General features: G+C 62.4%; 1 protein-coding gene across 30 annotated transcripts in view; it reads left to right on the top strand.

The window, feature by feature from the left end:
• OBSCN (obscurin, cytoskeletal calmodulin and titin-interacting RhoGEF) overlaps positions 1 to 19,566 on the top strand; it is a 137,108-nt gene extending 117,542 nt beyond the window's left edge. For 26 of the 30 annotated variants that reach the window (XM_032335099.1, XM_032335091.1, XM_032335087.1 and 23 more), the window contains 26 exons: positions 6,211 to 6,477; positions 7,172 to 7,268; positions 7,548 to 7,669; positions 8,206 to 8,318; positions 8,465 to 8,633; positions 8,773 to 8,854; positions 9,589 to 9,789; positions 10,307 to 10,367; positions 10,813 to 10,890; positions 11,211 to 11,383; positions 11,493 to 11,519; positions 12,096 to 12,248; positions 12,343 to 12,388; positions 12,502 to 12,579; positions 12,977 to 14,981; positions 15,462 to 15,539; positions 15,862 to 15,972; positions 16,128 to 16,295; positions 16,932 to 17,054; positions 17,174 to 17,344; positions 17,581 to 17,665; positions 17,865 to 18,104; positions 18,337 to 18,560; positions 18,701 to 18,776; positions 19,008 to 19,157; positions 19,273 to 19,566. In XM_032335099.1, the coding sequence (XP_032190990.1) occupies positions 6,211 to 6,477; positions 7,172 to 7,268; positions 7,548 to 7,669; positions 8,206 to 8,318; positions 8,465 to 8,633; positions 8,773 to 8,854; positions 9,589 to 9,789; positions 10,307 to 10,367; positions 10,813 to 10,890; positions 11,211 to 11,383; positions 11,493 to 11,519; positions 12,096 to 12,248; positions 12,343 to 12,388; positions 12,502 to 12,579; positions 12,977 to 14,981; positions 15,462 to 15,539; positions 15,862 to 15,972; positions 16,128 to 16,295; positions 16,932 to 17,054; positions 17,174 to 17,344; positions 17,581 to 17,665; positions 17,865 to 18,104; positions 18,337 to 18,560; positions 18,701 to 18,776; positions 19,008 to 19,157; positions 19,273 to 19,450 (5,276 nt within the window). In that variant the 3' untranslated portion in view covers positions 19,451 to 19,566. Of the gene's footprint in view, positions 1 to 366; positions 410 to 3,459; positions 5,107 to 6,210; positions 6,478 to 7,171; positions 7,269 to 7,547; positions 7,670 to 8,205; positions 8,319 to 8,464; positions 8,634 to 8,772; positions 8,855 to 9,588; positions 9,790 to 10,306; positions 10,368 to 10,812; positions 10,891 to 11,210; positions 11,384 to 11,492; positions 11,520 to 12,095; positions 12,249 to 12,342; positions 12,389 to 12,501; positions 12,580 to 12,976; positions 14,982 to 15,461; positions 15,540 to 15,861; positions 15,973 to 16,127; positions 16,296 to 16,931; positions 17,055 to 17,173; positions 17,345 to 17,580; positions 17,666 to 17,864; positions 18,105 to 18,336; positions 18,561 to 18,700; positions 18,777 to 19,007; positions 19,158 to 19,272 lie in introns of those variants that run through there. The other 4 variants (XM_032335100.1, XM_032335102.1, XM_032335076.1 and 1 more) reach the window with 3 other exon arrangements.
• The last annotated feature ends 613 nt before the right edge of the window (positions 19,567 to 20,179 follow it).

The following is a 20,179-nucleotide window of genomic DNA, read 5'->3' as shown; positions in this document are numbered from 1 at the left end:
CTCCAGTTTGACAAGTTCACAGGGCTCCCTGGGCACATGTGCTGAAGAAGGAGCTGGGATTTCTGCCTGGGCAGCCCAGATGGGGCCCCTGCTCCTCCTGCAGTCCCTGCAAGACCCTCATTTCCTCATGTGGAACACTCTGAGGTCACACACGCTTATCCCCCAGCCACTCAGAGCAGGCACTGTCATCTCCATGTTAAAGAGGACAGAACTGAGGCTCCAGCCTAACACAGGCAGATCAGGCAGGGCTTGGATACAGTGCTCTGAAGCCAAGCAGGTTACTACAGTGCCATGCCACTCAAATGGTTCAGCATCCAAGCACTGGCTGATCTGTAACCCTCGCTATTCCGACTGTTTTCTTTGTAGTCACTGAGCAGGAGACTAAAGTCCCCAAGAAAACCGTCATCATGTAAGTGCAGGCGTGTTCCTAACCTTCCTTCTGACTGCAGTGCCCCTGCATGCCCACTAACCCACCTGGACCTTGTCCGTGTGGCCTGGCCACCTGCTTTTCTAACTGCCTGCCCACATGGCCTTTGCTCACCATGCAGGCTGCCAGTAATTTGCAGATGCCCCTGAGGGGATGCACCTTCCTGTGGGGCCTTGGCTATCTTCACAGTTCACAGCTCTCTCTTCCAGGGCCTCTATGGTTCCAATGCTTCCACAGGGTAGACTTACTATGTACTTCACAGTGGCTCACCTAGGGCTTGGACCCAGAATCACATCAGTTAATTTGGAGCTGGGACCAAGAACTGCTTCCCATGGTGGGTTAGAGGGAGGATTTTTACCCCTCGGACCCTAGGATCTAGGGCATTTTTGTCTAATAGAGATTTCTGTCCTGTTGGAAATATTCTATTTATGATGTGCACTACAAGAACAGCCACCAGCCACATGTGGCTACTGAGTATTTAAAATGTGTCAAATGCAACTGAAGAATTGAATTCTAGATTGTACTCTCATTAACTTGTATTTAATTAAAATAGTGTAATCCTGGTGGGAAGCACAGCTCTAGGTCCCTCAAAGATCTCCGAGCCCAACCCTAGCATTAGGGAGATGGGGAAATTCAGGTTCATGGAAGAGGCTTGCTCAGGTTGGTTCATGACAGAAAACCAGGAGATAAACCGTTTCCCTGGTGCCACGCCCACCACCCCGTCTATTTTTTTGGGTGCCCTCAAGTCTGGGGTTGCTGCTACTTAAATAAAAGAGGTCTGGAACTGAATAAGCCCGCAAAAGACAGAGTTGGTTTTGACCTGGATGTTCCAGTAGGAGGTGTGCACAGGTGGAGATGGTGTAAAAGCTTGGAAAACCCAGGAGGCAAAAAGACTGGTCTAAGACTAGTTGACTGGGAAGCTCCAGTTGGTTCCTTGTGGGCCTATGAACTCCTAAAGGGGCCTGCATGTAGCCAATTTTGGAGAATCCTATCGCCAGACATTTGGTCAGATCCTGGCTTAACCCTTCCTCAACTTCCTCCTTCCACCAAGGCACATTGCATGTGGCAGTAGTAAGCATCCCTGCAGGTATGCGGTGGTGCCGGAGCTATACATAGACTAATGCTCCCTTTCACCTGTGAAGGGAGAATTTCTATTATTTACATCTTACAGATAACAAAATGGACAAACAGAGACAGGGCCAGGCTGCCCCATCAGTAGGACTTCAGAGAGGACTAGAACCTGGGGCAGCTGGACTAGATGACTCAAGAGGCATCCTGCAGCCTAGTCTATTCCAGGCTTAGGTAGGTAGCAACACATACCCGGTGTTGCTGGAGGAACTCAGCTGGAGGAATTGTGCCAGGCATCTCCCCCAAGGGCACACCACAGAGTGGGGACTTGACACGGGGAGGATTCAGGGCTTGGAGAGAGACCCTTGTCACCTGGCAGTCCCACCTGCTGTCTTGGGAGCCTCAGTGCAGGATGTCTACATGCCTTCATGGATGCAGTAATGAGCCCAACACAGGGAGGCATTTAGGAGGCATGACACCACTACCCATGTGACTGACTGTCCTGCCTTGGTGAACTGAAGAGGAATGAGGCCAACAGATGGGCCTGGCCCAGGTTCCCCTGATGTTTGGGCAAGCTCCGACCCAGGGACAAACCTAGTGCTCCTGAGCCTGGGCATGAGGCAGGAAGGTAGTCCTGTGACTTTGGAAGAGGCCACACTTCCAAGCCTCAGTTTCTCCATCAATTAAGTGGGGGTGTAGCATTTCCTTCTTATCAGCTGAGGGCTGAGTAGGCAGGACCTATAACTGCTGTGCACTTCAAGAGGTAGCACACATCTCTGGGCCCATCCCCGGGAGAATCTTCTCCTGGGTGGAGCCCTGAGTTGGACAAAAGCTGAATGAGATGGAGAGCGAGCATGAACCTGCCTTAGTCATAGAAGGCAGGTGGCAACCGTATTGAGCTGTCAGCACATGTGTGCCCGAGCCGAGGAGAAAATGCAGGTCCAAGGGCCCAGGAGAGTTGTGAATTCCCCAGGGTCGGTGTGTTACTCAGCACATCCCTGTTCCCTGATAGTGCCCGATACTCATTTTACCCACAGCACCCAGGAGGGTCGGGGTCCTGGGTGGCAGAGGGGTACCGGGGATGACTGGTGGGCTTCTGAATCTTGGCCCTGGGCAGGAGTCCAGCCTTCTCAACCTCGTGGTCCACACTTGCAAAAGGAGTTCAAACCCATCCCCCAAGGCTGCTGCAAAGTCCCTGGCCAGGGCCTGATGTTTACCCACATGCAACTGGTCTTGCATTCTGCCTCCTCTCCTGCTTCCTGCCCACTCCCATTTAGGTGGGAGGGGCCAGCAAGAGGAAGTGCTTGTCTGACATCACGCAGCCCGTGATGGCCAAGCCACGCCCAGAGCCAGGTGTTTTCTGGGCTTCCCAACCCCGGACGAACATCAGGGCACATGCAGCAGATCAGGGCTCTGACAACCCTCCTGGACCTAGAATCAGTTGCCAACCTATCTCCAGCTGAGGACCATTGAGGCTCCTGCTCCCCATGATACGAAGCACAAAGCACTCATGGACTAGACGAGGAAGGGCACATGGTTGTGTGCCTGCTTCCCTGTCCATCAGCTCTGCAAGGAGCACTGGCATCTCCAAATGAAGACGGCCATAAACAGGAGACACACGTGGAAACACTGTGAACCAAACCTGGTGTGGGTTGGAGGTGCCCTGTGATGTAGCGTGGTCCTCCCCCGTAGCCTCAACTCTTGTTTTGAGATCTGCACACTAGAGCCTGAGGTTGGCCAGATGAGGCTTTGTGCTTTGTTTCGTAGGAACAAACAGCCCCTATCTCTGGATAGGGGCTCCCGAGGGTGGGCTCAAGTACACATGGAGGAATGGGTTTGCGCGGTGTGACTTGCTTGCTACACTGATCTGATCACTCACATGGCCCCTGCATGTGCTGATGGCGCGGGCACCGGGCGAGGCTATAGGTCTCTGTGCACATCTTCTCTTGGCCCTCTCCCTGCAGAGAGGAGACCATCACCACCGTGGTGAAGAGTCCCCGTGGCCGGCGCCGGTCCCCCAACAAGTCCCCCTCCCGCTCGCCTTCCCGCCGCACTGCCAGCCCGCCCAGGCAGGGCCCATTGGCCCCCCAGCTGCTGTACTCACTGGGGGCCGGCCAGCCCCGCAGGCCTGAGGTGGATCCAGGCTGGAGGCCTACTGTGCCCACACTGTATGTGACGGAGCCTGAGTCTCACGTGCCGGCCCTGCCCCAGGGCACGAGGCCGCAGCCCAAGTGGGTAGAGGTCGAGGAGACCATCGAAGTCAGGGTGAAGAAGACGGGTTCCAGGGGTGCATCCCCCACCAGAGAGGCACCTGACAGCTCGGCAGGGCTTCTCTTCACGCTGCCTGGTGGGACCCCCATAGGAGACCCCAATGCAAACAACTCCAACAACAACCAGCTGGCTCAGGAGCCGCAGGCCCAGGGCAGGGCCATGGTCAGCACTAGAGAGCCTCTCATCTTCTGCGTGGACACGGGGCCAGAGGAGACCCCTGAGCCGTTCCTTCCCCAGGCGGCTGAAGAGGAAATCCCCACGGAGGAGGTGGAGGGTGGAGGCGGCATCCTGATGGAGGAGAACCTGGGCACCAACGGCCTTTGGGACCGTGACCCCAAGGTCCTCATTCACGATGGCCGAGTGCTGACGCTGGCTGACCTGGAGGATTACGTGCCCCGGGAAGGGGAGACCTTTGGCTGCCATGACCCTGTGCCCAGCCCTTCTGACGACCCGCCCTGTGAGGTCTCTGTGCTCCAGAGAGAGATCAGCGAGCCTACGGAGCCTGCCGTGGGGCAACCCGTCCTGCTCAACGTGGGGCGTCCCCTGGGTCCTCAAAGCCCACCCAGCTTTTTCAGTCACTGGGAGGTGTCTCCCTTGGGGCCTCAGGTCCTCGGCCCCGCGGGTGTCTCCTTCTGTACGCAGGAGGCCCAGGCTGGGAGCACTGCATCCTGGAAGCCGTCCTTCTGCATCCAGGTCCGGCGGTCTGCAGACAACGGCCAGAGCAGCTTCAAAACGGAGGTTAGCACCCACACAGTCAGCTTTGGGACGGTGGGCGAGACCGTCACCCTGCACATCCGCCCGGATGGGGACAAGACCCCCGGCCCCTCCCAGGGCTGAGGTCGTGACCAGCAGGTGCCTGGCCGCTGGGCCCTGGGGGTGCATGGTGGAAACCAGCACTCCACGGACACATATGCTCTGGGCCTCTCTCTAAGTCTCCAAGAACTCAGGGCTGGAGTCTGCCCACCCCTCTCACTCCAGGCACTTGCTACCTCAGGGGGCCTGGTCCAGCGAAGACACCGTGCACAGACCTGACATCTCAGAAAGTCCAGAAGGCTGGAGGGACTCACAGACTGCAGCTCTGGGTCAGGGACTCTGCATCTGTCCTGCCCTGTTCACGAGGCCAGGCTGCCAGGTGCTCTAGGCTGCCACGTCTGCTCCAGGCCGAGGTCCCAGTCTTCCACTCACCGGGGGGCTCCCCAGCTACATCTTCACTATGAACATTTCTCTCTGGCCCTGGGAGGCCTGTGTAGGGCTCAGCCCTGCTGGAACTCCTGGGCCTCTCTGCAGGGTGGACCAGGGTCTGTGTGTGACCCCCAGTCATAATAAACGGGTTCCCTGCAGTTCCCCTGCTCTGCTCTCTTGCTTGTCTCTCTGGTGGCTCCGGCGTCTTGTTAGGGAGGGCCCTGGGTTGGCACCCAGCATCTGCCTGTGGGTTCTGGCCCATTCTTAGGGTCCCTGGGTGGAGGCGTGATGGTTCGCCGGCCTGCCTTGTTCACGTGGGCTGTGTGGCTGGTCACAGGTGCATATACTGGGATCAGGACGGCCCATAGTGGTCTTTCCCAGCCTGCTGGGGGCTGAGCAGGACTTCCTGCCCCCTGTGCAATGGGGGCCATTGGTGAGATTGACAGGGAGGGTGTGCGGTGTCAGGGGTATGCTCATGTTCTTGGATGGGGTAAGGGCAGGATGGGTGCCCCACTGCCATGGAGGGCAGACAGACAGCAGCCTGCCCAGGTATCTCTCTGTCCTAGAGGGTCTGAGGGTACAGAAGACCAGCAAAAGAGGAGGTCTGGGGCAGGGGAGGGCTCCAGGCAGGGGACCTGCTGGGAATGGAGTGGTGGGCATCCAGGCATGTGTGAGGCTGTGGTGTGGCTCTGCAAACTGGCCTCCGGGTAGAAGAAGAAAACGTTCCAGGATCTGGGGGCAGGGAGCCCACACGTGGGACAGTCTGAGCATTCCTTTGGGGTCTGTATGAGGAGCTGGGGTAGTAGCCCTTGGCGTGTGGTGGCCTGAATGGGGCCATGCTGCAAGTGCAAGGCCGGGAGTGGGGGCTGGCCTGGGAGGGCAGGAAGGAGTCCCTTGTCCCTGACAGCATCAGGCTGTCCCCAGGTTACCCTAGAGCATGGGGCTGGGTCCTCCCCAGCTTGGGTGGCCCAGTTCTCTGGGATCTGGAGTGGGCCATGGGGTAGGGGGTAGCCCATCCCAGGGGGAAGGAAAGGGGCGAACTGAGACTGAGGGCAAGCCAGGACAGAGGGCAGGTGTCCAGGCCCACCTGTCCCCAGAGGAGCCTGTATGCTCCTGCAGGTCCTGAGTCCACTGCCTGGAGTGGGTGGGTGGTGCAGGCAGGTGGGAAGGAGAGCCTCTGAAGACTGGGACAAGCTTCTGGAGCCTTTTCCCGGGTTCCAGACCATCTCTCACCCTGACATGCTGACCTGCCTCTGCCACAGATGCTGCAGTCCCTCCCCCAGTTGCCCTGGAACCAGCAGACCGGGAAGTCACAGTGTGCCCTGAGTCTCCAGGACCCTCCACAGGGGACCATGCTGGCCCCAGCCCTGGCCGTGGGGGGCCACCCAAACTCCAGAAGGCTGGCCCCCAACCCCCAGGCACAGATGCTGCAGCTGCATCTGATGAGGCCCAGTGGCCTCAGGCTGATTGGCAAGTGCCACCTGCTCTCAGAGTCCCGCCTGTGCTGGCCCCAGCCTCAGCCACCCCAGGTATCCATCCTGTGTGGGCAAGTGGGCAGAGCTCTGCGGACCCTGACATCCCAATGGCTCCATGCACTTAGCCTCAGTCTCCCCGTTGGTGAGACTAGGCAGGGAAGTGGGTGCTGGGAGGATCTTCCTGAGTATATCTGTCCTCGTCAGCCCTGGGCAGACAGCTGGGTACCCTGTGCTTCTGGGTAGGTCAGGAAGAGGAGGCAGGAGCAGGGGAGAAGAGAGAGAGAGAAGGGGGGGAGGCAGGAGGAGGGGGACGAGAGAGAGGACGAGGGGGGAAGAAGTGAGGGGGGAGGAGGGGGGAGGAGGAGGACAGGACGGAGGGGGGGGCAGACCCCCACCACCACCCCAGACTGATGAGTCCCCCAGGGATATTGCCTTGAGTCCCTTCCCCCCAGAAGCTGCTGCACCTGGGTGTCCAGAGCCCTGCAGAGTGGCTGGTGAGGGGAGCCTTAGGGCTGGTGGCCCAGGCTAGGAGCTAGGGGAGTGCCTTGGGGTCTGGGCTCTGCAGGGAGCCCCAGGCTTCAGAGTGGGTGTTCCCTGGTGGTTCTTACCCAGAGGGCCTTGCATCCCTGAAGTCCCTGCTCTGCCTTGTGCTCCCACCCTCTGGGCCTGGAGGATGACATGGGGCCCATTGTGGGGGACAGTCCCAGCTGCATCCCAGGCACTCACTACACCCCTTGTCTCCTACCAGTTGAGCCCCAGAAGGTGCCACAGCCTCTCCCCGAGCAGGGCCAGGAGCAGGACTCCGGAGCCTACACTGAGGACCAGGGACGTGTCGTGCCCATCAGGTAACCGCCCTGGCATGCTGGGTTAGGGCGGATTGTGGGGGGGACATCCCAGGGGCACAGCAGAGAGGAGAGGTCACCCTCAGAGTGAGGGGTATTGGTGGAACCCTCTCATCGCCCAGGGCTCGGTCCCCTCTGTGCACATTCCCTCCCAAAATGTCTGCTGCAGTCCAGGGAGGGGGAGACAGGACAATGCCCCCTCACCCATAAGGTGAGGCTTGGCCGCCTGCACTCCAGAAGGATAAGAGAAGGGCAGAGTGTCATCTGGCTCCATGACCACAGGATGGAGGGCACAGCCTGGCCGGGGGCAGGTGCGGTGCCGCTATGGGACATCCACAGCCAAGTGTTCATGGAGACCACCCACAGGACATACGTGTACCAGGCCAGCGATGCGGCTGCCACAAGTAGGTTACACCTGTGCTCCCCATGCCCTGGACTGGGGGGACACGTATGCAGAGGAACCTGTGACGCCACCTGGCCTGTCCCAGCCTTGCTGTGGCCAGAGGCCTCACTGCCCCTTTCCCTGTATTTGCTGGGAGGTAGACCCTTGGGAGGGGTGAAGTCTCTCCCCCTGGGGTGCTGATAGTAGGGAAGCAGATGTTGAGTGCTGCTCTCACCAGCAGGGGTGGACAGCGAAGGTCTAAGCAGGACAGACAGAGGTCAGATGGAAGGAAGCACTTCCTGGCCATTGGGGCCTGGGCAAAGTCGGGGGGTTTCTTCTCATTTGGGGTGTAGGTGGGCTCTGTTCCCAGAGAGACTATCTCAGGGCCTGGCTGCCCACCTGGGGTGTCAGGACAAGCCCAGGATCAATGCTGGTCCATGAGGGGTCTGTGACTGCAAGCGCCATCTTGATGACTCCATGCTGGAGGGGCCATCGTGGGCAGGGCGGGAGGCACAGCTTGGGGCCCCCCTCCCTCACAGGCTTCCTCCTGCATTCCAGGGCCCCCGTCCATGCAGGTCACCATCGAAGATGTGCAGGCACAGAGGGGCAGCACAGCCCAGTTCCATGCGGTTATTGAGGGCAACCCACAGCCTATGGTGACCTGGTACCGGGTAGGGACAGGTGCTGTGTGGGGTGCTGGGCTTGGGGACTGTGTGGCATTCGCATCTGATGGCAAGACACTCATGAGGGCGGGACAGGCCAACTTGCAGGGGCCCCAGGGTGGGCTGATGGCCGCCCCACCCTTCTATGCCTCCAGGACAATGCCCAGCTGGTGGACGGCGCCCGGCTGAGCCAGCAGCAGGACGGGGCCACCTACTCCCTGGTGCTGAGGGACGTGACCCAGCACGATGCCGGTGTCTACACATGCCTGGCCCGCAACGCTGGCGGCCAGGTGCTATGTAAAGCAGAGCTGGTAGTCCATGGGGGTGAGTTGGGCGTCCCTTCCAGAACCCCAGTGTCTGCTACTCGTGGGCACAGGGTGGGTGGGTGGCCTCTCACAGGCTCCAGCACAAGGGGAGATGGCCATCTTACCAAAACCAAAGGCTTCCCGCTCCTTGACTGCAGGAGACGGCGAGCTGGAGTCAGAGAAACAAAGTTATCGAAGGAAACTGCACTCTTTCTACGAGGTCAAGGAGGAAATTGGAAGGTATGATCCAGAAAGCCAGCCCCAGGCGCTCCTGCCTCCCCCTGGAAGCCCCGCCCCATGCCCGCCTCCGCCCCCATCCCCGCCTCCCAGAGTCCCTCCCTCAGACCCCGCCCCAGCCCCGCCTCCCAGAATCACTACCCCGAGTCCCCGCCCCGGCCTCGCCTCCCAGAGTTCCTACTCTGAGTCTGTGCCCCCAGCCTCGCCTCCCGGAATCCCTACCCCCGAATCCCCGGCCCCAGCCTCGCCTCCCGGAGTCCCTCTCTCCAAGTCTTAGCCCCCCAGACCCGCCTCCCGGAGTCTCTACCCCGAGTCCCCGCCCCAACCCCGCCTCCCGGAATCACTACCCTGAGTCCGTGACCCCAGCCTCGCCTCCTAGAGACCCTACCCCCAAGTCTTAGCACCCCCCCCAGACACGCCTCCCGGAGTCCCCACCCCTCAAGTCCCCGACTCTCAGCCCCGCCTCTCGGAGTCCCTACCCGGAGTCTCCGCCCCTCAACCCTGCCTCCCCGAGTCCCTTCCCGCGAGTCCCATCCCCAGCCCCGCCTCCCAGAGTCCCTACCACCGAGTCCCCGCCCCCAGTCCCACCTCCCGGAGTTCCTACCCCAAGTCCCCGCCCCGGGAGCCCAGGCTTCCCAGAAGCATCGCCCCGAGAAGCCACGTTCCCTGGAGGACTCCTCCAGCCCTGAATCCCGGGAGCCTGGCGCCGGTGCCCAGCGTGGCTCCCCTCCTCCCAGGGGCGTGTTCGGCTTCGTGAAGAGGGTGCAACACAAGGGAAACCAGATGTTCTGCGCAGCCAAGTTCATCCCCCTGCGGAGCAGGACGCGCACCCAGGCGTATCGCGAACGGGACATCCTGGCCACGCTGAGCCACCCTCTGGTCACTGCGCTGCTGGACCAGTTTGAGACCCGGAAGACCCTGATCCTTGTGCTGGAGCTGTATCCCGCCCTCAGCCGGAGAGAGTGCGGAGAGGGACACGCCCTGGGCAGCCAGGGGTTTGAGGGCTCCCCCTGGCCTGTTCTGGTGTCTGCACCCGGCACCTTCCTGGCAGATATGGTTCCGTGGACCCGGAATGTGGGCAGGGCTGTGTCCACAGGGTCCATCACATGCCTTCGGTGGGCTCCTTTCGTGCTCCACGTGGCCTTTCCAGCAGGGAAGTCCCACTTGAATGGTTGCCCTTGACCCTAATGCCCTAAAGGGTCCTTGGGCTGCCTGCCCATCCAGGCTCCAGGGAGGGCCACATGCGCTATGCACTCCCCTCCTACTTTGCTGCTGCCGCCCACGGATATCAGCCCCTCTTCTCAGGATCCCTGTCCCTCTTGCCCTCCTCAACTAGAGCCCCTGCCTTCCCAGCATGGCCCCCATCCCTACCCCCACCCCAAGAAAAGACTTGCCATAGGTGTGTGAGGCTGGGTGGGTTCCAGACGCCAGAGCTTTCCTTGATCTGAGCCCCAGATGCTCGTCAGAGGAGCTACTGGACCGTCTGTTCAAGAAGAATGTGGTGACAGAGGCTGAGGTGACCAGCTGCCTCCTGCTCCGCATGCCAGCACAGGCCCCCATGCCAGCACAGGCCCCCAGCACTCCCCAGCTCAGAGAGCTTCTGAGGTTCCCCAGGGCTCCTGGGGTGTGGCAGCTCCTCAGGAGCTCTCCCCAAGCCCTCCCATATCCTCCCCCTCCCTGATGGGCCCTCCCAGACCCTACCTCGCCCAGGGCTGTCCTATCCTGGGCTTGAGACACAGTGCTTCCTGCTGTGGCCAGGCTGATCCATGGCTGGGCTGGAGGAATCCTCTGGCCTTGGGGGCCCGGGGGGTCTGGGAGGCTGTGCACAGAGCTGCCCCATGGGACCATCCCAAGCTCAGAGCTGGAGGGAAGAGAAGGCTTTGCAGGTGGGAGTGGGAGAGGTAAGGAAGTGGAGGGGACATGGGGGATGGCTCCCACCTGAGCCCTGGCCTTGGATGTAGGTCAAGGTCTACGTCCAGCAGCTGGTTGAGGGGCTGCAATACCTGCATAGCCAAAGTGTTCTCCACCTGGACATAAAGGTATGTGGCCCCCTTGGGGTCCCCAGGGACCTGGGAGGACAGGTGGGAGCCTGGAGCCTGCTGGCTGTGGGGGTGGCGGGGGATGGGGGAAGGTACCCAGGCCAATCTCCTCTAGATTCTGTTAGCACCTGTTGCCTCTGGGGATGGGGAGCTCTTTCTGGAGGGGTGCAGCTGGGATAAATTGGAGCATGTCCCCAAATGGAGCTGAAATCCCCCCAGGACAGCCCACAGTTCCATACTGTGGGGTCCCATCACAGCCCTGAGTGCTCCCTGTCACCTCCCTGGCCATGGGCTCACCCCTCCCTGACTCTCCCTAACAGCCCCCCAACATCCTGATGGTGCACCCTGCTCGGGAAGACATTAAAATCTGCGACTTTGGCTTTGCCCAAAAAATCACCCCAGGAGAGCCACAGTACAGCAAGTACGGCTCCCCAGAATTTGTGTCCCCAGAGATCATCGAGCAGACGCCTGTGAGCGAAGCCTCCGACATCTGGTGAGCTCTTAGGCCAGCAGGTTCCCCACACACACTCCCTGCCCTCTCCTCCTGCCCCTGCACTTCTCAACCCTGAGCACATCCTTTGACTGTGGTTTTGTTCCTGCAGGGCCATGGGGGTCATCTCCTACCTCAGGTGAGCAGCCCCCCGCCTCTGTCCACCACCTCCTCCTCCGAAGCCAGGTCCAGCGCTCTCCCAGCCCCCGCATCAGGCCCATGGGAGGCCGTGAGCACTACTGGCTCCTCCCCAGACAAAGACCCAGGACCCAAAGGGCAGCTATTATGGGAACCAGTGGTCAGCCAACTGATAAGTGGTTCCTGCTGAGCTCTCCTCGTACACACCCTGTCCCAGAGGAGCTCTGCCTAATCAGTGGGCAAAGCAGTGCACTGTGTCCCTAAAGGGTCTGGGTAGTTTGTGGAAGTCCCCTCATAACAGTTACTATTGCCCTGGGGATGCTGCCAGTGTAGATGGCACCTGGACCCCAAGCTAAGGCTGGGTATGTACTCCAGGCTGACCCTTCATCCCTGTCCCAGGCTGAACCTGGATCTCTGGGAGGATCTCAGACCATTGTGGGGATTCTCAGGGCTGGATGGCAGTGGCACTGTGGCCGTCCCCAGGCAGGGCTGGGGGCTCCCTCGTCCTGGCCACCTGCCCCCTATGGATCCAGAAGACCAGGTCACACCTGAAGGCAAGGCGTGTCTGTGCTTTTAGCCTGACCTGCTCGTCCCCATTCGCTGGTGAGAGTGACCGAGCCACCCTCCTGAACATTCTGGAGGGGCGGGTGTCCTGGAGCAGCCCGGCAGCTGCCCACCTCAGTGATGATGCCCGGAACTTCATCAAGGCTGCCCTGCAGAGGGCCCCTGAGTGAGTGCACAGCCCTTCCCCCACTAGGGGTTCCCCGAGGCCTGAGCCTGCAGCTGACCCTCTGGCCTGACCCCTGGCCTTCCTGTCCTCCTAGGGCTCGGCCCAGTGCAGCCAAGTGCCTCGCCCACCCCTGGTTCAAGGTGAGTAGGCTGAGCCCCAGCAGGCCTGCCCAGGGAGAGAAACGGAGGCCTGCGTGGACCAGCGGGTGCACCAGGGTCTCCCCTCACGGCCCCTCTCACCTGGGCCCCCTCAGAGGTCGATGCCCGCGGAGGAGGCCCACTTCATCAACACCAAGCAGCTCAAGTTCCTGCTGGCCCGCAGCCGCTGGCAGGTGAGCGGCCAGCCTCCGGGAGTGGTGGGGCGGGGGCGGGGTGCAGGTAGGTGCGGAAGGCGGGGAGCGGAGAGCTGGGGTTGGGGGGAAGGGGGCGGGAACCGCTAGGCGGGGTTAGAGGTAAGGAGGGGCCTGGAGGCCCGCCAGAGAATCCTGGCCCCGTGGGATGGCCGTTTGTCCCGGCGGGCCTGGGAAACTGGAAGCCTTGTTCACCCTTCGCTGGCATGTGCGCTCTCTGGGCCGCCGGGTCTGGGCGGGGGCGGAACGACACAGCAGTACGGCATGAGGCTGGAGCTTGGCGCGCCTCCCAGCCCCTGGGTGCCCTTCTGGGCACACCAGGAACGGGAAGGCGCGAGAACGCGGCTGACGCCGCCCTGTCTCCCGCACCCTCCCCCAGCGCTCCCTGATGAGCTACAAGTCCATCCTGGTGATGCGCTCCATTCCGGAGCTGCTTCAGGGCCCGCCCGACAGCCCGTCCCTCGGGGTGGCCCGGCACCTGCGCGGCGACGCCAGCGCCTCGTCCAGCAGCTCGTCCTCTTCGTCTGACAACGAGCTGGCCCCCTTCGCCCGGGCCAGGTCGCTGCCGCCATCTCCGGTGACGCACTCGCCGCTGCTGCACCCGCGCGGCTTCCTGCGCCCGTCCGCCAGCCTGCCGGAGGAGACCGAGGCTTGCGCGTCCGCCGCGGCCGCGCCTCCGCGCACGCCGCCCATGGGCGCCCCGGGCTGCGTGCCCCGGCACAGCGTGGTCTGCAGCCTCTTCTACGAGCAGGCGGGCGAGGGCCCGGAGCGCGGAGGTCCCGCCGCGGGCGGCCGGCGGCATCCGGCCCGGCGGCGGCACTTGCTCCAGGGCGGCTACTTCGCCGGCGCCCTGCCCGGCCTGCGCGAGCCGCTGCTGGAGTACCGCGCGCTGGAGGAGGAAGCCGCCCGGGAAGAGCAGGCCGCCCTGGTGGCCAAAGCGCCCTCCTTCGAGACCGCCTTGCGGCTGCCGGGCTCCAGCGCCCGCGGAGCCCCCGGCCGCAGCCGCTCCCTGGAGCTCGACCAGCCACACGCCTCAAGCTCCTCCACGGAGGCCTGTGGCGGAGGGCAGTGCCCTGGCCCGGCCCTCTCGGGCCTCCAGGCGGGCTCAGGGGAGGGCTGGCCAGGAGGGGTCACCTGCGCCAGGGAGATGGAGCATCTGGAGGGATCCCAGCAGGGGCCGCGACTGTTAAAGTCCCTCGGTGTCGACCTGGGGTCCACTAGGCAGGAGGGGTCCTGTCAGGACAGCTGTGGGGGGCAGCCCGCCCCTTCCATTCATCCCTTGGAAGGCTGTGGCCCCCATAAGACTGTTACACCACAACCTTCTGGCTCCTTCCCTTCAAAGCAGTGCACAGGTGACTTGGCACACTTAAGCTCCTTCCTCTCTGGGGAGCCAACAGCTCTGGTCTCCCCAGCCCAAGAAAGCCCCCAGCCAGGCTCTAAGAAGGGAACAGAGCACACTCCTCTCCCTGGGAGGCCAAATCTTCCTAGCGCCCCAGGGCTGGCCTTCCCGGTGGGCACTGAGCCCGGCCCCTTACAGGATGCGGAGGCCCTGGCCGTGGAGCTGGAGGACACATCAGAGGTCGAGCCCAGCCCACAGCGGCCTCAGGAGCAGGCCACCACACGGAAGTTCTCCGTGGGGGCGCGCCGTGGGGGCTATGCAGGAGTGGCAGGCTATGGCACCTTTGCCTTTGGCGGGGACGCGGGGGGCATGCTGGGGCAGGGCCCCCTGTGGGCCAGGATGGCCTGGGCCACCTCTCAGTCCTCTGAGGAGCACGACGATGCTAGGGCCCAGAGCCCGGCCCCCCAGGCCAGCGCAGCACCCCCTCCTGAGGGCAGTGGGGCAGCTCTAAGGGCCTCCCCGGAGTTGAGCTCATGGGAGGACTTCGGTGGAGGCTCCCAGGTGTCCCTGGTACAGATCCGAGACCTGTCTGGGGACTCGGAAGGGGCCGACACGGTGTCCCTGGACATCTCAGAGGTGGAGCCTGCCTACCTCAACCTGTCTGACCTCTACGACATCAAGTATCTGCCCTTCGAGTTCATGATCTTCAGGAAAGTCCCCAAGCCTGTGCAGCCAGAGCCCCCACCATCCCCTGAGTCTGAGGCCGGGGAGGAGCTGGCGGAGTTCCCGGAGGCTGGGTGGCCTTGGCCGGGTGCACTGGGTCCACCGGCCAGCTTGCAGATCACAGAGGAGCCAGAGGACATGGAGACCCTGCTCAGAGAGACTGTGGGCAGTAGGAAGCGCAAGTGGTCACCCCCCTCGGGTGGCCTCTTCCACTTCCCAGGGAGGCACACGCTGCTGGAGGAACCTGTGGAGCTGAGTCTGCGCCGGAGGGTGAGGGCCTCCGTGGCCCACATCTCCCGCCTGCTAAAGGGCAGGCCTGAAGGTGACTCCCGCACCCTCACCCACTGCCCTCTGCCCTGGCAGGGGCACCTCACCTCCCTTGCTCCGAGGGGCTGAGGTGAACCAGGGGCCCCTCTGCTCCAGGGCCCTGCCTCCCCTTGCCACACACAGGGGCTGCTGTTCCAGAGGTCACCCACATGGCCTCACCCTCTCCCCAAGTGCATCTGAGCCCAGTGCCGGGATCTCAGGAGGCTTGGAGATCCCCCTACAGAGAGGATCCAAGCACGACAGCCCTGTCTGACCCATCGCTGCCCCTGGGGCCCTTGCAAGATAACTATAACTGATCCTGATGGGTCAAGAGGGGTTGGTCTCTGCCACAGATGAGCTCCTTTGCCACAAAAGCCTCTGGGATCTTCTGCCACGTGGGAATCCCACAGTGCATGGCTCTGAGGTCTTCCTCCTGTGCTCCCAGGGGAGCTGGGCTCCTCAGGTGTGACTTTCAGAGGCCTCTTCCTCCCTGCAGGTCTGGAAAAAGAGAGTCCCCCCAGGAAGAAGGCAGGCCTGGCTTCCTTCCGGTTGGGCCTGAAGAATAGGGACCGAGGTGGGTGCCCTTCCCAGGAGCTGAGCCATACTGCAGCCTAGGGGACCTGATTGTGGGGGAAGGCAACCCCTTCCTGGGCCCAGACCAGTAGAGGGGGCAAGCTGATCCCACAGGGACTGGAAACTAGATTACTGTGGCACTAGCAGTTCCAGTACCCAGCACTGGGGGAGTCCTGGAGGACTTCCTGAAGGAGAGGTGCTAGTTGAAGATGAGCTGAGCAGGCATGGACTTCCCCAGCATCCCCCCTCTCAGGGGTCCAGGGCGTATTCTCGGGTTGGGGATCACTTTTGAAAGCCTGCCTGCCTCCTTTCCCATGCCCTAGCGCCATCATTTCTAAGGGAGCTTGCAGATGAAACAGTGGTCCTGGGCCAGTCCGTGACTCTGGCCTGCCAAGTGTCGGCCCAGCCAGCTGTACAGGCCACCTGGACCAAAGGTAAGGAGGTGTTCTGCAGCTGGGGGGCAGGAAGGCAGGGGTGTTCCTTGGGGGCACTGCTCTCATCATATGGAGAGAGACGGGCCCCAAGAGGGCAAGGGTCTCAAGGCAGGGTGCCTCTTTGAGCCGCTCCCCAGGCCCGCTCTGTCCTGCAGACGGGGCAACCCTGGAAAGCACCAGCCGCATCCTCATCTCCTCCACACTCAAGAACTTCCAGCTTCTGACCATCCTGGTGGTAAAGGCCGAGGACCTGGGGGTGTACACGTGCAGTGTGAGCAACATGCTGGGGACAGTGGCCACAACGGCTGTCCTCCGGAAGGCAGGTGAGTGGACTGCACCAGACCCCTCTGCGGGGATGGGGCAGGGACTGACACCGATGGGGGGCTTCTGGGGAACCTGGAGACCACCTGTCACTTGGTGAGTTGGTTCCTGCAGGTCCCCTTCACTGAGGAGGCCCACAGAATGGGATGCCTACCCCCCGGTCATCCCCTTCAGGGTTGCAGAAGCCCTGGGTCCTCCCTGCAGACTGGGACCCCCAGGAGGGGGAGCAGAGGAGGCAGAGCAGGGGCTGTGGGACTAGCTTGATTCCCACAGTGGCCTACCACCTAGTGTCCTTCAAGGCTGCTGGATGAAGCTGAGTGTCTGGGACAGGCCCCTCTGATGGGATTCTGCAGCTGGCAGAGGGCCATCAGTCAGGGCCACTCTGCGGGGCTGCTGAGCTACCCTGGTGGGAAGGGGAGCCTGGTGGGGCAGACACTGACCGAGGCCTCCACCAGAGGAGGCACTGGGCCCCTTTAGCAGTGGGCGCTGGAAGGGGACCTGCATGAATGGAGCCAGGGGACGGTGGGCTCAGGGACCTGGCAGCAGGTGCAGGAGGGTGAGGCAGGGCTGGCTGGGCTCCACACTGCGGTGGGGAGTCATGGGGAGCCCCCTTCAGACTGCGGACCATGGGCCCGCAGAGCGCCCCTCGTCTTCTCCACGCCCGGACATTGGGGAGGTGTATGCTGATGGCGTGCTGCTGGTCTGGAAACCTGTGGAGTCCTACGGGCCTGTAACATACATTGTGCAGTGTAGCCTGGAAGGTAGGAGCCCTCCCTAGGCAGCCCTGGGGTCGGCAGGGGGTGCCCCTCTGTGCTCCCTTGGGGAAGGGTCTCTCGCCCCCAGACTCTGGCTGTCCCTCACCCACCCCTTTGTGGCTCAGGCGGCAGCTGGAGCACACTGGCTTCTGACGTCTTTGACTGCTGCCACCTCGCCACCAAGCTTTCCAGGGGTGGCGTGTACACTTTCCGGACAGCCTGTGTCAGCAAGGCGGGCATGGGACCTTACAGCAGCCCCTCAGAGGAGGTCCTCCTGGGAGGGCCCAGCCACCTGGGTGAGCCGCTCTGCAAGGCCTGGGGGCGGCGGTAGTGGGGTGCCCTGCAACCTCATTGGTCACAAGCACCGACTGGGATGGCTTGTCCTAACTGGTAGGCCCTTGCCCCCAAATGGCCCAAGGGAAGTGAGATCAAAGTGTGGGGGTTGGGAGGCCTGGGGAGGGGTATGGGAGACCATGCTGGGGGGACCTGGAGCTGTAGGGGTGCCTCCCGGTCACTGGCTCGTCCCCCACAGCCTCGGAGGAAGAGAGCCGTGTCCTGCCCCCGGCGCAGCCCCTCCCCAGCAAGCAGACCTTCGCCTTCCAGACGCAGATTCGAAGGTGCCACCGCCCGCCGCCCACTGGCTTTGCCGGCTCCCCGCCCCCACCCCAGCCTCCCTCCCCACTCCTCACATCCACACAAGCTTGGAGCGGAGCACTGCGCCCTCCTCCCCAAGGCTCGCTGGGTTGGCTCTTCTGACCCCGGGAAGAAGGGCGCGTAAGGAGTCTTCACAAGCCCGGCCGGGGCTTCCTCTCCCAGGGGCCGCTTCAGCGTGGTGCGGCAGTGCCGGGAGAAGGCCAGCGGACGCGCGCTGGCCGCGAAGATAGTGCCCTACCGCCCCGAGGACAGGACTGCCGTGCTGCGCGAATACGAAGCCCTCAAGAGCCTGCGTCACCCGCACCTGGCCCAGCTACACGCCGCCTACCTCAGCCCCCGGCACCTGGTTCTAATCTTGGAGCTGTGCTCGGGACCCGAGCTGCTGCCCTGCCTGGCGGAAAGGTGAGGCCCGGCCTGAAGGCGGGGCCCTGGCGGGGCGGTACGGGCGCCCGGGCGAGGAGGGGCTCAGGGTGCGGACCGACTCACACCTCCCCGCCCACCTCCCAGCCCCGCCTCCACGGGTCAGCCCGGGTCTGGGAGCTAAGCAGACCCTCCCCAGCCCACAAAAAGGCCCAGTATTCCCGCGCTCCCTCTGCCGTGAACGGAGCCGAGCCCCCTCCCCGTGCGCCCCCAGGGCCTGCTACTCGGAATCGGAGGTGAAGGACTACCTGTGGCAGATGCTGAGCGCCGCCCAGTACCTGCACGCCCAGCGCATTCTGCATTTGGACCTCAGGTCCGAGAACATGATCGTCACCGAGTACAACTTACTCAAGGTCGTCGACCTGGGCAACGCCCAAAACCTCGCCCAGGAGAGGGTCCAGCCCCCCGAGAGGTTCAAAGACTACGTGGAGACCATGGGTGCGCAGGGAGCAGGCGCCAACCTGACCTGGGGGGGAAGGGTGGGCCCGGAGGAAGCCCCTACCCCGTCCTGGCTGCCTCCCCATTGCACCGCACACACCCAGCCTCTCCTCTGTGCGCTCTCTTGTGTCGGCCCCCAGCTCCTGAGCTCCTGGAGGGTCAGAGTGCCGTCCCGCAGACAGACATCTGGGCCATAGGCGTGACAGCCTTCATCATGTGAGTCCCCCAAGCGCAGGGTCTGGAGACTGAGGATCCATCCAGGGTGCCCCCGGAGCCCCTGTGGGGCTTCCGTCCGAGGGCGACCTCAGATCTCGTGTCTTCCCATACATGTGAGGATGATCCCAGATCCCCGTGCCGCCCCATCCATCGAGAGTGACCCCAGAGTCCCCGGTGCCCCCGCACGCTCACCCGAGGGTGACCTGAGTCCCCTGACCCCCGCGCGCGTAGGTTGAGCGCGGAGTACCCCGTGAGCAGTGAAGGGACACGTGACATGCAGAAAAGCCTTCGCAAGGGGCTAGTCCGTCTGAGTCGCTGTTATGCGGGGCTGTCCGGCGGCGCCGTGGGTTTTCTCCGGAGCGCTTTGTGCGTTCACCCGTGGTAAGGCAGTCCAACCCCCTCCACCTGTCCCGGCCTGCCTGTCCCACTTGCTGCCTCCCTTCCCCAACCGGCCTCAGCTCCGAGAGCGCAGCCAACACCTTTGCCCTCCCTCCAGGGGCCGGCCTTGCGCGTCTAGCTGCTTGCAGTGCCCGTGGCTAACCGAGGAGGGCCCTGCTGGCTTCCAGCCCGCGGCCGTGACCTTCCCAACTGCGCGCCTGCGCGCCTTCGTGCGCGAGCGAGAGAAGAGGCGGGCGCTGTTGTACAAGAAACACAACCTGGCCCAGGTTCACTGAGTACGTGGTCTGGCAGAGAAGATGTGTGTGTGGGGGGAGGGTGGGCTTCACCCCCTAGTGTTCCCTCTAGGACTTGCTGTATACACACCGACACACCAATAAAAAGCAGAACTGGATCGTGTTATCTGCTTGCTTGTTTTGTTCGGGGAAGGAGGTGAGGGTCCTGCCACCTCTCCTGGAGCTCCTGGATGCTCCGAGGTGCCTCGGCCTGGGCCCCATGGTCACCTCCCTGGCCTGGTGTGGCCTCCAAGAAAGGCCATGGCAGCCCTTTCTCTGTCTGAAGCAGAAAAGAGCATGGTGAGTGACCAGCCAGGCCATCTGGAGGGAGGCAGGGGTGGACTCCTGTACCAAAAGGCCGTAGAAGCTGAGGAAGGATCCTGAACCCCAGCCCCTCTGGCCCCGCCTCCCTCCAGCTTCTGCTAATGATCTGACTACTCTCACAAGGGAAATCTCATTTGGAAAGAATTTGTCCTTCTGACATTGCATGAACACTCGCTGTCTTGTTTCATCTCTACCGGTTCTATTGAGTCTAGTTTCCGTTAGAAATGGCCTCCTGCCAGTAGACCCTTCTGGGACACGAGCACTGTGCCCAGGGACCATTTCTGAGGCCTCTGGGAGAGTCCCTCCACAGTTCTGAGGCTCTGATGATGCTTGTTGGGACACAGGGTGAACAAAGCTCTGGTCTTAGCCCTCATGGTTTGCATCAGAGACTGCTGCTTCCTCTCCATC

The sequence above is a fragment of the Mustela erminea genome, chromosome 3 (genome assembly GCF_009829155.1).
Source record: "Mustela erminea isolate mMusErm1 chromosome 3, mMusErm1.Pri, whole genome shotgun sequence".
NCBI lineage: Eukaryota > Metazoa > Chordata > Mammalia > Carnivora > Mustelidae > Mustela > Mustela erminea.
Note: the sequence above shows the minus strand (reverse complement) of the source record. Positions and strands in the feature narration are given on the sequence as shown.